Genomic DNA, 17,834 nt, shown 5'->3' with positions numbered 1-17,834 from the left:
TTCTGTACTTCCTTTTCATCTTCCACAGGAAGAAAGAGATATTATAAACATCGAGTTGCATGCTGGCCGCAGTAAAGTGGCCTGTTTCTTCCTGTAATTGTCTTGTTCTTCCCTGTATGTCTGTTGGATAATTCTTGGTCCTGACAGTGGGACCGCTCTGCTGCTACCCTTTGTCAGTTTGAAACCGGCAGCTTTGAAATGCTGAAAGTGCTTTTCTGTTTCCAGGGCGACTGTTGCAGTCCTCAGGTTGGGGGAGAGGTTCGTGCTTCTCCCACTGGAGAAGCCTCGACTGTGTGGAGACCCTCCCACAGCAGCTACCCTTCTGGGCATGTCCGGCTCCAGTGCTGGGGGGAGGATGACCTGGATGCCATGTAACACTCAGTACTGGAGTGGGGAAAGCACCGCGCTCAGCTTCGCCCACATCCCGCATCGTGGCTAAGCCGCGCGGATCTTAGAAGTCCTGATGGATTTTGATGTCGAGAAGTATGGCTACACTTAACGGGAGCGGGGTGACTTAAGAGCTAGGCCGAGATGTGTCAAATCTCTAGATTAGAGGAATTCTAAAGAACATCTGCATTTTCTGCTTCCTTCTGAGGATATTTTTTGGTGTCCTATTTTGGTAAAACAAAATTCTTAAACTCGATGGCATCCTATAAAGTGAACTGTTTCCAAGCAAAAATTTTATTAAGAGCCTTGTAAATAACACCCTTTGACAATCCATTATAATTTGTAATTCTATGTTTTTTTCATTCTTTATTTAAATAACATGTAATTAACGGTAAAAAAAAAAAAAAGTAACATCCGTTTTGACTCAGTTCCTTGTGATAAACCTGAGAGTTTGTACAGTGGACAGGAGAACAGGGTTACCAGTGGAGAAAGTGCTTTGCTTACTCCTCAGCTTCGGGGACCACCTGGCTAAGTTGATCCTAAGCTGAGGGTGGTGTCTCAGAAGGAAGGGGGGATGCCGAAGGCTCTGAACTCTCAGAAGAGGACTCCAGGGAATTTTATGTGTCCCCAGGGATGCTAAGGGTATTTCCTGATAGAATTCGGAACCTGGCTTGGGTAGGAGAGATTGGGTGGAGGACGGCAGGTTTAGCACAAAGTCCCTGCCCACATCCCGCTCACCTGAGCTTCCCCCACCAGCCTGTTGAAAACTAAGGATGTCAGACCTACGAGGTGGGGAACTTTACACAGGCAAAGTCAGGAACCCTGCTCACACTCTTAAAAATGGAGACCTCCAAGTATTTAAAGTCAAACGGAGGAAGTGAAAACTCAGAAACTGCATCCCATGCCTTCCATTATTATAACCCAGATATAGCCAAGAATGGCCACAAGGCCGTGCGGTATGCATTGGGAACACGGAGGGAAGTGTGTTTTGGAATTTTCTGCCTTTAATATGTGTCAGCGTCCCAAGATGATAACTTTGGCCTTTTCTTAAAGTGTGGGATATCTTAGTGTAATATACGAGGACACTGGATTTCACACGGCAACTTGTCTAAATGTCAAACTGTAGAAAGATGCACTGTTTCTCTGATGGGAATGCAAGGTTGCCTTTATTTATCATGAGTAGTAGCTTTGATGTTAATTTGCATGTAAGTGACAGGCGGCTGTGGTTATTGTTGGGACATTTAGAAGAGTATTGTGTAAGGGAAGATGCCAGTTATACATTTGTTGTGTTAGGCTCCTTGGCTGAGTGCCAACTCCAAGCAACAGGGGAGAGTTTGGGATAAGCTGGAAGGCAGGGCTGTTCGTTGTCAGCTGTTACCACCATCGGTCTGTAGGATTTTCATTTCCGTGAGTTCCCCGCCCTCCCCGCCCCCATCTTGTCTATGTTTTGATGCAGTTGCCTATATAGTTATCATTGGGTCATCTAAAAGGTGTGTGGACATTTTCATTCAAATAGATCTATTTGTTCTTTTTCGATTTTTAAGACAAAGCCATGTTTAACTGTACGTTTAAGGATAAAGTGGAGTTAGTAAAACCCTAACCTAACTAAGTAAAGCTGTTTAGGTTATTTCTACTGAAACCAGCTTTGATGAAGAATAAGTAGTCTTTCCTTTGGAACAGCCTCATAGAGATGTCATTCACATGCCGCACAGTTCGGTCCATTTGGGTGAGTTTTTTGTCAGTCACCGAAGGGAGAATTCTTGGTGGGAATATTCAGTGTCTGAAAGAAACACTGATTCCATAGAGAACATTGAATAGTGCCACTGACAGGTGACTAAAACTTCCTGGCAAGTCAGACCGGCTGTAATGGGGACAATCGGTAAGCTGTGGTGACCGTCAGGGAGCTGGGGCAACAGTCACGGATCGGGTCCTGACTCTCCTCTTCCCGGTCATGACATTGATGCGAATGCCTCCTCGTTAGGTTCTGATTTTCCGTGTCCTTGTACTATCTTTATTCCAGGCCCCCTTTGGGATATGCTAATGAGGGAAAGGCATGGTAATGTTCGCTGCCTTCCTCTGGCATACATTCAGTTTTGGCTCCTTTGCGCTCTGCAAAATGCCAGGCTTGACATTCGGCTCTTGGCACCAGCTGTTGTTACGGGGAGGATGTTCTTCTCATGTTCCTTCTGGGTCAGTGGGTAATAGAAGTAATTCTTTATTGGACATACTTTGTGCCTAGGGATGAATTAAATGGTAGAAGAAGCCATAGCGAGTTTTAAAAAATACTGTCCCTTGTACAACCCACCTGGAGGTTCTGATTGAATTGATTTAGGGTGCACACTGGGTATTGGGGGGTTTATAGGCTCCCCAGGTGACTTGAGTGTGCAGACATGTGGAGAGCTACTGACCCCACAGGGTTTCAGCAGCCTAGGGACAGATGGTGCTTTGGAGAACTATTTTGCATGACTTGAAGAGTTGGGATTTTAGAATCTTAGCTTCCTAAACTTCCTCCTGAATCATCCCAGACAGAGTGGGGACTGGGCTCTCCCTCTGAGGTCTTGTTCAAGACCCAACACCCCTTATTCTTAGAGGAGATGGTGTCTTTCTGCCTTTGGAGAAGCTGGAGAGATGGAAACTTTTTTTTTTTTAATATGTGGTTATCTGTCATCTAGCAAGTTGCCTCGGTGTCAATTTTTAACAGAGCCAGGAAGAATCTTAGCTTGTAAAATCATCTTCCAACATGACAAAGTATATATTAGCACACTTAACCGGGAGCGTGATAATTAATAAGCTTTGTATTTTGGGTGAAATGCACTTAATTGCTCTGTACCTTGTCTGTCTTCTCATTGGTAAGCTTCTTGAAGAGTGGTTAAGAACTCGGTTCAGATCTCAGCTCTGCCACTTTCGAGTTGTGCAATCTTAGATGAGTTACTTAACCTCTCTGGGCCTCTGTTGTGTCCACTGTTACAGGAGAATGATGATAGACATTACTTACTGTGCGGGATGATTACATACCTCAGACCAGTGCCTGGCATGTGGCGAGCACTCTGTGTATGTCAGCAATGATCATTACGGTTGTTTTGAGCTTTCAGCGAGCTCTCAGATATGTGGAGTAATTTGGGGAAAGGAGAGAGAATATTCATGTGTGGCAGTTCCTTAATGAGGAAGAACATCGTTAGCAGGGACAGATGTCAGCAGGTCTCTCTAATGAGTGGTAACTTCGTCTGCCTCGCCTTTTCAACTGTGCTCCGAAGAGTACGGAACAGGTGGCCGCATTTTGCCGCAGTCTGCATGAGATGAACCCCAGTGACCCGAACCCATCTCCTCAGGACTCTGCCGGGCCTCAGCTGGCCACCATGAGACAGCTCACGGACGCCGACAAGCTACGCAAGGTGATCTGCGAGCTCCTGGAGACGGAGCGCACCTATGTGAAGGTACGTCCGGCCTCCCGCAGGGCCTGCCTCCCCCTCCGAAGGGGAGCTTCACACCTTGGTACCTTTCCGGCTAACAGGAAACGAAGGCTGCAGGATTTGGCCTTTATTCTGAATGTTAAGGTTTTCTTTTGTGTTTCAAGGAAGCACATCGGTTCTTATAGCAAAATATATATAATCAATTGATCGAGAAAGGTGACGAGGTATAAATATTAATTGATCCTCCTGACCTTTCTAAATATGCTGTTGACCTAATGCTGAAATTCAATTTAGTTTTGAAAAATTTATTATCTTCAAAATCTAATTTCAGTCTAGGCAGAAGGATATCGGATCTGTTTTTTCATTGTATTATGACTTATTCTGACATTTAGTTCTATTTCTATAACTATATTATTTATTTCTGTATAATTCATAATACATATAACTATTATTTCCAATAGTTCCTATAACTATATATTCCTATATGTAACTTAGTTATATTTAGTTATATTTGGTTCACTCCTGCTTTAATGGACCTTATTGACCTAAAGTTGGTAATATTAAAATTTGGGACAGAATCGATTTTTTTTCCCCCCCCTTTAGATTCTTTATAGACTTGTAGATTTTCAGATGTGCTAATGAGGTATTCTTTCTTCTTTCAACCCTTAGGACTTAAACTGTCTCATGGAGAGATACCTAAAACCTCTTCAGAAAGAAACTTTTCTCACCCAAGATGAGGTATGGTGGGATATGTTTTTACTTTGTGAGGCTCACACTGCAGTTTTTCTGTGTAAAGAAGGAGTGGGCGAGTGCACACAATACTGCTGAAAGCATTTTTGCATTCATTTAAGCATAATAATCATAATAAATAAGTCACATTATTTCCTGTTAAGCTCTTGGCTTGTGCTCAGAGTGAGGAGCTGCCCCTCCCTTCTGGTGGTGGGATCATTATCTTAATTGATAAGTATTGACAGAAGAACTTCGAAATCAAAAGCAAATAGTTTCTGAACACTAATGAAATATGAGGTGGATTAAATTTTTTTTTTCCCCCCCATTTTCCAGCTCGACGTGCTCTTTGGAAATTTAACCGAAATGGTAGAGTTTCAAGTAGAATTCCTTAAAACTCTAGAAGATGGGGTGAGACTGGTACCTGATTTGGAAAAGCTTGAGAAAGTCGATCAGTTTAAGGTAAGTTACACCCTCAAATAATGTAAAGCTGCCCTAATGTCACAGGTGGGTTATCTTGTGGGTCAAATTGAATCTCCTGACAACGCATCGCAGGAGACGTTGTGCTGTTTTCGGTAAGTTCTTGTGCTTGTGGTGTTGGGTCTTCACTGGACTGCCATTGAGTGTCAGGTCCCAAAGGGACCCGGGGCTAAGGTTAAAACCGACTGCCTTGCCTGTCTGGCTAAGGTAAAACCAGTGCCATCAACTTGGAATCAAACGGATACATTGCTGGCTTCTACTTTGGAAGATATACCACCCTTGACCTTTTGTTCTGCTTATATAGAGGCCTTTAATACTTGCTATTAGCAAATTAGACTAGCACCCTTGGTTTCCCAGTAGACAAATTAATTTACTCTGTTCTGGGAAACTGCTTTATGGAAATGCTTCTCATTATCCAGGAGGAAGACAGTCTTCCAGCACAGAGTCCTTGCTGCCTTAATGAGAATTTATGACTAGTGTCTTAGTAGGGGTGCTCACAGCTTATTTCTTCTTCGTTGGTTGGTTTTCCTTTCTTGTAGAGACTTCTTTTGTTGCACTTGCAATCGACAAAGCTCATCGATTCATGCCCAATGGTGTTGGCTTACATGTCACCCTCATATACTTGTAAAAAGTAGATTAATCGAGGTGTAATTGACATACAGTACACTGCATGTATTTGAAATGTACAGCCTGATGGATTTTGACATGTACACCTGTGAAACCATGACCACAGTCAGAATAATGAACGTACTCATTAGCCCAGACGTTTTTTCCTGCTCTTCTGTGATTTCCCTCTCCCTCCTCTTACTGCCTGTCAGCCATAGGCAGCCATGTCTTCTGTTGCCATAGATTAGTTTTCATTCTGGAATTTCGCTTAAATAAAATCATGCAGCCTATGCTCTTTCTATGTGCCTTCTTTTACTTGGTATAATTATATTGGACTTCATCCATGTTGCTGCATCATCTGTCAATAGTTCATACTTATTTATTGCCAAGCACTGTTCCAGCGTACGGGTGTACTCAACTTTGTTATCTTTCCACCTTTCTTGGGCACTTGGGTTAGTTGTAATTTTTGGCAATTACAAATAAAGCTGCTATGAACATTTGTGTACGAATTTTAGTATGGATATAGGCTTTTATTTCTCCTGGGTAAATAATAAGGAGTAAAATGGGTGGGTCATATGGTAAGTGTGTGCTTAACTTTTTAAGAAACTGCCAAACTGTTTTCCAAAGTGATTATACCAGTGTGTATTCCCACCAGCTATTCCTCCTCGATCTTGTGAGAAGGTCAGGTCGGTCTTTTTAATCAGCCATTCTAACAGGTGTGTAGTGGCATCTCACTGTGGCTTTAATTTTAATTTCCCTGGTGACATGATGATGAACATCTTTTAGGTGCTTATTTGCCTTCAATACGTCCTTTTTGGTGAAGTGTCTGTTAAGTCGTTTGCGCATTTATTTTATTGGGTTGTTTGTTTTCTTATTACTGAGTTTTTAAAGTTCTGTGAATACTTTGAATATGTCTTTTATCAGATATATGATTTGGAAGCACAGTTTTCTCTTTGTCTGAGCCCTGTCTTTTCACAATGTCTCTCAAAGTGCAGAAGTTTTAAATTTTGATGAAAAGTTTTAAGTTTTATATTTTTAAATTTTGGCGAAGTCCAGTTTTTCAAAAAAATTTTTTTTTGGGGGGGGTGGTGATACTTTTGGTGTCATATGTATGAAATCTTTGCCTAAACCATGGTCATAAAGATTTTCTCCTGTTTTCTCCTAGAGGAAGTTTTGTAGTTTCAGTGTTTATATTTATATCTCTGATCTGTTCTGAATTACGTTTGTTATTGTGTAATGTATGAATCAATGCATATGAGTGTCTAATTTTTCTAACAGTATTTGTTGAAATGACAATCCTTCAATCCTTTTCCACTGAATTACTTTTGCTCTTATGTTGAACTGGGGTTCAGTTATCCAGATATTTGTGGGTCCCTATACATTTTGACTCAAACACTTGCAGAAATCTGGCTGTGTAGTGTTAGTACATAAGTGTAGGAGCCGAGGTTCTGTCTCAATGTTTCTATGTCATCTCTTTATATTATCTCTCTGCTACAGGAGCTATTAAGGATATACTCCCATTCCTACCTTTAAACATTAATATATAGTGTTTATCATTATATATTTTTATTTGGATATAATTTCAGACCTACAGAAAAGTTACAAAAATCCAAAGAATTCCTGGATGCCCTTCACCCAGATTCCCCCAATGTTAGCATTTGCCTGCATTCACATTATTCTTTCTCACTTCCTGTCTCCTGTATATATATGTTTGTGTATGTAAAAAAGAATTTTTTCCATGAACCATTTAAGAGTAAGTTACAGGCATAAGTACTTTAGCCTTGAGCACTGCATACAATTGATTTTTTTTTTTATGTTCATAAATTGCTTGGATGAGTTCATTTTCTCTTCAGAGTGGTTTACTGTCCATTTGAAATATAGTTTGGTTCGTTGGTTTTTGTTTGTCATGATATATATTTTCTAAATTAGTAAATTAATTGATAGTCTAGTACGATGCCCTGATAAGGGCCAGTAGTTTGTCAGTTGATCAAAAAAGCTGCTTAATGTGGAGCATAATAAAAATAGATACAGGCATACCTTAAAAATGCTTGATTTTAACCGAAAATATCTAACGTTATATTCATATATCAGTCTTTTGCTGTGGGGCTTGGTCTTTGAGTTTAGGTCCAGTTAATCACTTCAGGAGAGTTTGGGTATCAGAACTGTGGTATGAACATGATCGTATTTTGAGCGTTTATCACAGGGCGGGGTTGGTGCATTAATTCTTTCAGCAAGTCCCCTTGAAGCAGTCATTGCTGTAAACTCTGTTGCATTGGGACCCTCTTCCCTGACCTACATGTCGCTGGTTTATTGCATGGTCTGATAACGTCCATTCTGTCTGTAATCAGGACACCTGACACACGTGGCCTTCTCTCCAGCGCCTCTCACCTGAGCTCTTGACAGGGTTCATTCCCAAACCCGTTGCCGTTGGTTTCTGCCATTGCTGTTTTATTTAATTCCCGATTGAATATTTGGCCAAAAAATATAAAAGACTTGTAAAAATATTCAGACTGTTGTACAGAACACTAGTCCTCAGGCAATAGTTGGGGGGAAAAAAATACAGTTCTGAAGTCAAATAGGTTTTGGTCAAATTTCCCCTTGGACATGTGGACTGTCCATCAGCCAGTAGGAGGCTCTGTGAAGCCCTGCAGAAGAGAAACACAGGGAAATGCAGTCTTCGGCTGCCATCTTTGTGTACACTCTGTGTCTGAGGTCATTTTTTAAGGCCACAAGAAGAAATAAGTACCTTAATGTTCTCTCTGTGGCTGTGAGTGCTTAGTAAATATTAAGTTAAATGAATGACTTGATGTGCCTAACCCGACGGGTGACCTGTAGGGCCTTTTCTTCTACAACTTTCCTTGTTTAATTATGGAGTGTGGCTTGAAGGATCATGACACTTAACAGAGGCAGACTGTCCCTGCTGATGCCTTTCGGTCAGGAGGTTGTGGTGGGGGTGGGGGCTGGAAAAAGAAAGGAAGGAAGAAAATAGAACATGGAGGAAACCAATTTAGTCCTCTAATTACCAATTATGTGTGGTTCATAACTAATTTTGTCTTTCTCGTTAGTAGACAGTCTATCAGAATTCTCTGCATTGTTCATTAGCTGAATTACACGTTTGGGAACCTAATTTATCACTCAAAATCCAATGCCTTATTTTTTGCTTGGAACCTTACTTTTAATTCGAAGCCCAAATAAGCAATAGCTCTGTCTGAATAAGAGTTGGTCAATTGGAAACCTATAGAATATTCTTTTCTGAGGCCTATTTCGCATTTTTATAATACACATGTAGGATAAAAGGTATTCTACTTTAGGTATATTAAATTTCTAATAAGAAAGGCTTCCACCCAGTTTTCATCCTTTCGGGACAGAAGGTATAGGGTGGGAGGATGAACCTACTTCCCAAAGTCAATTGCGTTTCTTTCTAATAAGCGTGTTTCTTGTGTTCTTATCTGCTCCCTGCTAGAAGAGAGAGTGGTGTCAGAGAAGGTGGAGTTAGTGACCATGGAAATGTGTTTTCTAATTTGGGGAATATTTGCATTTCCTGCATTTATTTGATTTGTCGATTCTACTTCCCAGCAGGAGCTAGTGAGAGAATACAGATTTCTGTCTTTTCCAAAATGCCATATATATTTTCTCATTAACGTTCGAACATCCCAGATGTAAACACAGGCCTGGAAAACAGTGACATCTGCATTGTAATTGCTGAGAAGGTCAAATCCAGCATCTGTTAAACAAACGTGTAAGCCCATCTATTTTATGCTGGGCAGTTTAGGCCATCGATGTGCAAAGAAAGGTGTGAATGGGGCTGACATTGTTGAGAGGGCCAGGTGTGAGCTCCCTGTGACATCCTTCTGATCTTCCCAGGTGAAAAAACACAAACTAACTGCTCTTTTTCTCGTTAAATCCAGAAAGTGCTGTTCTCTCTGGGAGGGTCCTTTCTATACTACGCTGACCGCTTCAAGCTCTACAGTGCCTTCTGCGCCAGCCACACGAAGGTCCCCAAGGTCCTGGTGAAAGGTAAGGCATTTGAGGACTCGGTGGCAGGTGGGCGTGTTAATTGTGGATTCTCAGTTTTGTGGCTGACTATGGTTGGGGGCTTTTGCACCAAAATCTAAGAATAATTGATGTGCCAGGTGGACATTCCAACAAGCCAGAGTAAGGGTACTGAGAAATGACATTCATTAGATCTTGAATGAACAGTTTGTCGGTTTTCTTATAATGAAAGTTTTCTCTCAGCTATTTGGGGATAGAACTGATGGGTCATTTTGCAGTTATGCAAAAACATAGGGGTTTAGAAATTCCCTGCTTTTCCTAGTTTTCCTTGTAACCTACTACATTTCATATACCTTGTCATGGAATTTTATCTTTCCTTCACTTATTTTCATTCCTAGGTATGTGATGTTAGCCACCGTCATCACGACTCAAATTGTCCCAGTTATTCCCCCAAATTACTCAAGTTGCCATTATCTTTTGCATAGAACAGAGTAGAATTTTTATATTGGCAAGCTCTCTTCCTGGGAAGGTGATGGAGCATTCTGAGAGTTTCCAGAAAGTCATTTTGTTTCCATAGTTCAGCATGTGGTTGTTGGGGACCGGTAAAAGCATTAAAGAAACACTTCAATGGTAAACAGTAAAACCAATAGGAAGTTTGATTTCAGAGAATCTCTGGAAGGCAGCCTGCTGTTCTTGACACTTCACTGTGGCTGCCATGTAAACAGCTGCTGATCGAGTGCCTGAATATGTCAATAATTGACGTATGTTCTGCTTCGCTGTCAAAGAGAACGAGCTTGACTTAATTTAAAACCTACTACAGGAAATATTAGTATCGCACAGGTCTTTGGATAACAAAAGAGCCCGCCCCAGGTAATGACATATTTATGGCAGAGACAGTCTATGCAGCAGGGTTCTGGTTCAGCACTGAAGTTTAAAGGGAACCTGGGAATGTCCTTGTCCTGCTGTCTGTTTTCGCATGTGCTATATTGGTCATCCAGTTCTGTGTGTGTGTTTCTTGTGACATTTTAGCTGAGTGCTAATTGTTATGAGATTCTTAATGTAATAATTTGTAGAGCTCTTTGCGCTACAGTAAAACGATACACCCATTACAGTCCTTAAGGAAATTCGTGTTATATTTAAACAATTAGATTAAATGCTGCCCCATGCAGATTTTTCCTAATTCGAGAATATATTTTTGCACCTGAAAAATATTATCGTATCTTTCAAAACTATCCCTTAAAACATTAGGTGTGACCTACATTTTTCTAATGGCCAAATGTCCCAAGAGGGTAAAGAAAACAGTCTGAGAATCAAAGCGCCTGTCTGTGATTCTTAACAGACTCACACCCGGGCTGGACGGGAGTGACACTCCAGCAGCTCATGGAGCCGAGGACCATACCCTCTTTTGCCTTGACAGAAACTATAGTTGATAGGTTAAATGCCCATGACCATTGTTTTGGACTTGAGGATTTGCTGGGTGGGGAAGGGGGAATTCTTAGGTTCCTTAAGGGTATGGACCAAGACTTGAGGTGTCCCATAGAAGCCATAGCTTCTTCATGGGCCTGGCCTCCCTTCCCTGGCACAAAGGCCACTTGGTCACCTGACTTCCAGTTCTCTTTCTCTCTGCGATTTATTCTTTGGAAGGAGGAGTCATGGCTGAACCCATGGAATCTGGTTCCTCTTAATGGGGCTTTAACGGATGAAATGTGATCTTTACGAGGCCTTCACCCCACGATTGCTGTTTTTCTTAATTGAATAAAGATAGTGTGAAGAACCGTCTTACTATTTCGCAGAGCCTTTTTACGACATCAGATCTTAGCTCACACTCCTGATTGCCGAAGGTGGAGATGCAGTTTTCACCTCTATCAGAGCTTTTGGGAAAAAAGTACGCCTGCCGTCGGCTCACTTTGATATCTTGTCCTTTCTTCTTCCTGTTTTTCGCCCTCACCTCAGTTTTCTCCTCTACTACCTCTTTGCACTTAAAAGGCACTAGGCCTGCTTTCCAAAGAAGTGCCCACTAGCAGGCCCGTCTTTGCTTGTCTGAGGACCCACGAATCCCCAGCGCTGCTTTTAAGCCCACCTGGGACACAGATAAAAGCCAGGCTGGTGAGGAAAGTGCTGCCTGAGTTACCCGAGGTCAGACATGGGTCCCTCGGAGAGAACTCCAGTCCTGCCCTGCAGATGCTAACAGCTGGCAGCACTAGATTAACATAGAACAGACCTTAAAAGGCGCTCACTGCAGGAGATCCCAGGACACCCATCCTGGCTGCACGCACCAGAGCTGTAAGGTGCTGCCGCTGCTGGGTTTGTTTTCTTTTCTGCCTTTTCCGAAAAGAGGTTCTACCAGCCACGGGTTGCGGAAAGATTAGGAAAACCAGAGTAAGGAGTGTTTTAAAATGTGCCTTCTTACTAGGTATAGCAGGTCAGCAGATCAGAAGACGATTGCCGTTGAAGAGATAGTTCGTTACAGCTCCCAAGAGGAGTGTCACACAGCGCCGTGCAGGGACATGCGTGGGGCCCCAGGGTCGGTCAGGAGATAAAGGGGCGAGGGGAAGACTAGGCAGAGCCTTCATCGTGGTTTCTGAGAGAAGGGATGGGCGTGTAAGGGTAAGCAAGCTTATGGGCTGGTTTGAATCATTTCAATGGGCTCGGGCGTATAGGGGACGCCCCAGTTGTCTGGCGTCGGGTCCCGGGGTGACTGGAACAGAGGAGTAGTGGCTGAGAATGTGACAGCTAATGGAAGAGAGTGTGCGTGTGTAGGGGGGTGGCCACTGGATTGGTTGGAAGGCATGCTCCCAGGTAAGTGTCCTTTACTGTCTCTAGAAATTGGCTGTCCCTGGGCAGGGCAGTCTCCCTGGGGTCTGTAAGGCCCTAGACGTCAAAATATCAGAATAATAAGATAATCTTAATATAAGGAAGGTCAGGAGCAGCCCTTGAAAATCCAAACATGTGGTCTTTACAAACCCTGTTATCCCTTAACTCAATGTTATTCCTTAACTCAAACCCAGTTATTCCCCCCAAATAAACAGATAAATCCAGCAGGCCCTTCCAGTTGTCTCTCTTAGCCCCTTTTCCTTTCCTCCTGCAACCCTCTGTCCGCTTAGTCCTGTGAAAGTCACCTCGGAATAAGTGAGCGAAATTGTGAGAAGGGTGTCCTTTGGGCGTCCCGCCAGACAACCTGTGTTTGAACTCCCGCAGCCAGGACAGACCCGGCTTTCAAGGCGTTCTTAGATGCCCAGAACCCGAAGCAGCAGCATTCGTCCACACTCGAGTCTTACCTCATCAAACCCATCCAGAGGATCCTGAAGTTTTTTTTAGGAGCTTTTTGCTCTGACGGATGCGGAGAGTGAGGAGCACTACCACCTGGACGGTAAACCTGTGGCCCCTGACACGTCTCTGTGGCTCACGGCTCCATGAGCCTCCGAGTAGCCTTTTCATTCCATGACCTCTTTTCTTCCAGTGGCCATCAAGACCATGAACAAGGTCGCGAGTCACATCAATGAAATGCAGAAAATCCACGAAGAGTTTGGGGCCGTGTTTGACCAGCTGATTGCTGAACAGACGGGTGAGAAAAAAGAGGTAAGGACCTTTTTCTTCTCGCGGCACACCTGTCAGTAAAGCTGGGTCGGTTTGAGATTGTTTTTAAAAGGTGTTATTTGTAAGTAAAATAGTTATGAAGATACTGGTTTTGTTGGTGGAACTTTTTTCCTTTATCCAAGGCTATAATGTGAATCTTTTTCTTCAAGCGACTTATTTTTAATATAGGAAACGTGATCCTAATTCTCAACCCTTCGCTCTCAGGACCTCTGGTTTTGTTCTTTGTTAAGTGTGAGAGTGACTTCCATACCGTAGCCTGGGCTGTTTCTGTAAATACCGTTTAAGGCCAAAGCCATAACCTTAGAGATTAGAATAATAACTGCCGTGTAGTAGGTAACCAAAAAATATTTGTTGAGTGAATGAAAGTTTTGATCGATGATTCTGAATCCTTTTTTTAACGTCTACCTTAAAACTTCCTTAGAAGAAAGAGTGACGAGAACAGGTACACCTGAAGAAAACTTAGAAGGAACTATAGGTTTTGCCTGAGTCATTGAAAAGAGCTTATGTGAATAAAAGTGCCGATAACGCTGAGATGAATCAGAGGGAGGGTCGTGATATGTAATTACATATCCTCAGCGCTTCTATACATTCTGACTCACCTGGGGTATTGTCCTTGGCTTTGCTTTCTGGCTCCAAAAAGAAAAAGAGAGGAGAAAAGCTGGAGAGAACCACGAAGAAAAACACTTCTGCTGTGATTAGGAGGGTGAAAGGCAAGGGAGGTGGGGCCAAGGTTGGTTGTTTAGTCTAGAGAGAGAAAACAGGCTTACCTTCGGAGATATAGAGGGTTATTATCCAGGTTTAATTTTTATGTCCTCTGTGAAACAAAATTTTGGACTGTTAAATGATAATTTTCAGAAAGAGGTAAAATCAGGACATCTCATGTAGATGTAAAAGCTAACACAAATGAAGGAATTTATTTTACTCCTGTAATGTGAGGGCACCAGGCAGGTGTGTAACAATTTATTGGGAAAGTCGAAACAGCACAGGTGTATATATGAAGTGCAGATACATCAAGATGACTTGTAAGTGGAGACAAACTGGTTTTTCCACAGCGGGAGGAAGTACTACCAGAGTGGATGAATTGACATTTGTGTTTCACCTACACTTTACGAAGAGTTGCAGAGGAACTAAGGACAATGTACATGGTTGAAACCTGATGCCCTGAGAGAGGGTGCTGTAGAGCAGAGGTCCCCAACCTTTCTGGCACCAGGGACCGGTGCTCCTATGAGAATCTAACACCTGACGATCTGAGGCGGAGCTGAGGCGGTGATGCTGGCGCTGGGGAGCGGCTGCAAATACAGATGAAGCTTTGCTCACCTGCCCGCCACTCACCTGCTGCTGTGCGGCCCGGTTCCCACCAGGGCACAGACCAGGGACCCCCTGCTGTAGAGGATGCATAGTTTTCCAATGAAACACAATTTACTTTTTCTGCATAATATTACCAGCAGAGCAAGAGGATGCCCTCGATCTGCTTGGCAGTTAATTTAACCAACCGGTGTGTACAAAAGATGGATAGTGCTCCTTCTGGATTTAGTTCTCATTTTCTTGTAAAACTTTTATATTAAGAAAAACATACGCTTATTAAAGAAAAGGGCAAAATAAGGGAAAAGGCCAAGAGGAACAATCTACAGTTTCAATGTTTAGGTGTTTATTTTGATTAAAAAATTACATATATGTATATGCTTCAATAATTATATTTAGAAAGTAGTTTTGTACCTTGATCTTAAAATAACAATATTCATGTTATTCTAAATTATTCAAAAGGATTATTTAAATTATTGTGTAAGGTATTGTGTGGCTGAACAATGATTTACTTAATTCCTATCGCTGGGCAATTTTCTTGGCTTCTTTTATTGTAGTACTATGAATAATGCTGCAAACATTTTTTGATCAACAAAGGACTTTTTCCTCCTCTGTATTTTAGTTTATTTCATTTTGACAGAAGTGAATTCTATTGGGTTGTGGAAATGAACATTTTCATTATATTTCATTGTATTTTTCATTATATGCCAAATTAATTTCTGGGTTTTAATGATCTTGAGAGCCAGGGACCATTATACTAAAGACTAGGAGGTGATGTGGATAGTGGGTTGAATTTAGAGAAAACGATGAATATGATTCAAACGTCAGAGACTATGAAAGGAAATTCGGCTTTGATGAAACTGCCTTTCCTCTAAAATGAAATTCTGACAATCAAGTAGAAAATCTTTCCAGCGAGGAACAAAGAGATAGAGTGCTATACAAAGTAGTCTCTTGTGAGCTGAGATTTTTGTAAAAAGAAATTTGCAAAAGATGGAAGGCGGGACGTTTGACTGCGTGCCCGTATTCAAGAGGAGGAGAGTCCTAATTCAGTATTAGGATGTATAAAGCCCAGAAAAATTAAGGCTTGTAAAGGAAGCCAGAGAAAGCAAAAAGAGAGAGAGAGAGATTACGTGTTAGCATTATAAGAAGAATAAGAAAGAAATAAACCCCTCCCAAGGGGCCGGTGATATAATACCGAAGACAACTGATTACTCGAGAATGGTCTTCAAACAGGAAAGAATGACGTGGTCTTGATTCCGCAAAAATAAGACCCCAGGGAGAAGGGGGCCTGCCAAACACCTCTCGGAGTGTATTTCGGAACAACCGTGGAAACTTAGGCAGACAGTTGTCATGTCAGCTTTCACAAAGGTGATTCCTGATTATCGTAAGTTCCCTCTTAATGGCAACATCCAGCAAAACCCTGGAATAGATTTATGAACAGTTTGTAAACAGCCAGGAATAGGAATCTTTATTAGCATCTGCCAGGAATGGTAGTTCTATATTGAGATGGTAACATTCCAGGGACACAGGGTACCTGATCCTGTCCTCAGCCAGCTTTCCGCAGGAGGTCCCTTAAGGCAGATATGTTCACAGAGGACAAAGGTGGCACAGGAACATTGTATGATGCAGCGGGGCCTTAACCTTCCTACCCCATGTTAGATTCTAGGGAGTTGGGCTGGACCACACAGAGCATCCCTGTCGCTTAAGTCAGAAGAAGACGAAGCCTAAGGGTCCGTTTCCCCCTTAGATGAAGGGCCCCCACAATCCAGCTCAGCAGGACATCCCAGTCCTTGTTAGGGCAGAGGCTGCTCCGGAGAACTCAGTCTTGGGGTTTGGGTGGAAGATTCAGAAGGGGACTGATAAAAGGCCAACAGAGAGGTGTTGACCAGAGGGAGCAGCTCCGACCCCCTTATCACATTTGTCCTGTGGAAACGTGTCAAAAGAGAGAAACCGTATGCACTGGCACTGTCAGCCCGTTTTTACTGTGTAATAAACTACTCAAAATCTCCGTGTTCACTACAGCAAACATTTATTTCACACCTAGCATGTAGGTCACCTGAACTTCGGCTTCTCTCGGTGAGTTTCAGAGCTTAGGGCTCAGTGTGCTCCACACCTCATCTTTCTGGATCCAGCTGGAGCAGCAGTGGCTGTCTGGGGCTTGTCCTTTCTGTGGCTGGAAGGTGGCAGCTCGAGGGCTGGTGGAAATTTCTTATGCCAAGACTACGGGCCAAGGCTCATGGCCAAGCCCAAAGTCATCAGGGCTTTGCCTAGTCTAGTGGGAGGCACTAGAAAAATCACATGGCAGAAGAAGCAGATATATGCAGGCATACTTTGAAGATATCGCAATAAAGTGAATTCTGCAGCAAAGCGAGTTGCATGAATGTTTTGGTTTTCCAGTGCATATAAAAGAGATGTTTACACTGTACTCTACTGTATTAAAACAATGTACATACGTTAACTAACAGTACTTTATTGCTAAAAACCACTACTGTCATCTGAGCTTTCAGCGAGTCATAATCTTTTTGCTAGTGGAAGGTCTTACTTGCAATCTGTGAAAAAACGCAGTATCTGTGAAGGCCTGTTAAACAAGCCCAATATAACGCGGCGTGCCTGTAATTCTATTAGCGGGAGAAAGTAGAGTTTGGACAATGATCTACCCTAGTGACTTTTAATTACTTTTAAAGACATACCCCCAAGGCTGTGGCCCAGATGATACCCGGGAATGTGACTTGTGTGTATAACCATTATTCTGTGTGGTCCAAGTGGCAGAGCCTGGCTAGTTCCTTAGCTGATACTGTCCCGGGGGTTGGTTGACTAGTTACTTCATACGTATAAACAAAGTAATATGATCGCTTACATTTTTTTTTGTTACCCTTGGCTATACTATTAATAATATAGCTCAGTAATAATTAGGGTAATTATTACTCTTATAATGGTCTCATTTATTATAGTGGTGACATTACCGCTGGGTTCTGCGCTGCTGGAGCCACACACCTCCAGCACCGTAGCCTGGTCTGTTGGCATGAAAAGGGCAGTGCCACGTGGCAGCGTGTTTGGCCAAGGACTGCTCAGTTGCTGCTGTGTCTAGAAGCCCATTCAGATCACGAGCGGCAGAATAAACGAGAGCTGTTTCTCCTTGAGAAGCTCGACATCAAGTTTTCGAATATTTGGAGTGCCGCCTTGAGGCAGAGGGACTTGGGCGTGGTGTCTGGACACAGGGGAGTAGAGCTGGGAAGCCACTGGGTGGGGGTGTGGGGAGGCATGTCTGAGGAAGAGCCTCTTAACAGTGTGTGGCGTTTACAATGGGCGGGACGGAACTTGTTGCAAAGTCTC

At 42.7% G+C, this 17,834-nt stretch overlaps 1 protein-coding gene across 1 annotated transcript in view; it reads left to right on the top strand.

Moving 5' to 3' along the window:
* TIAM1 (T cell lymphoma invasion and metastasis 1) overlaps positions 1-17,834 on the top strand; it is a 327,269-nt gene that overhangs the window by 293,992 nt on the left and 15,443 nt on the right. The window contains 7 exon segments of the mRNA XM_015586534.2: positions 3,642-3,821; positions 4,467-4,535; positions 4,860-4,985; positions 9,518-9,626; positions 12,801-12,918; positions 12,920-12,972; positions 13,063-13,181. Coding sequence (XP_015442020.1) covers positions 3,642-3,821; positions 4,467-4,535; positions 4,860-4,985; positions 9,518-9,626; positions 12,801-12,918; positions 12,920-12,972; positions 13,063-13,181 — 774 coding nt within the window.

This window comes from Pteropus alecto, unplaced genomic scaffold, assembly GCF_000325575.1.
Source record: "Pteropus alecto unplaced genomic scaffold, ASM32557v1 scaffold81, whole genome shotgun sequence".
Classification (NCBI taxonomy): Eukaryota; Metazoa; Chordata; class Mammalia; order Chiroptera; family Pteropodidae; genus Pteropus; species Pteropus alecto.
The sequence above is the reverse complement of the archived record's forward strand: the minus strand, read 5'-3'. Positions and strand labels throughout refer to the sequence as shown.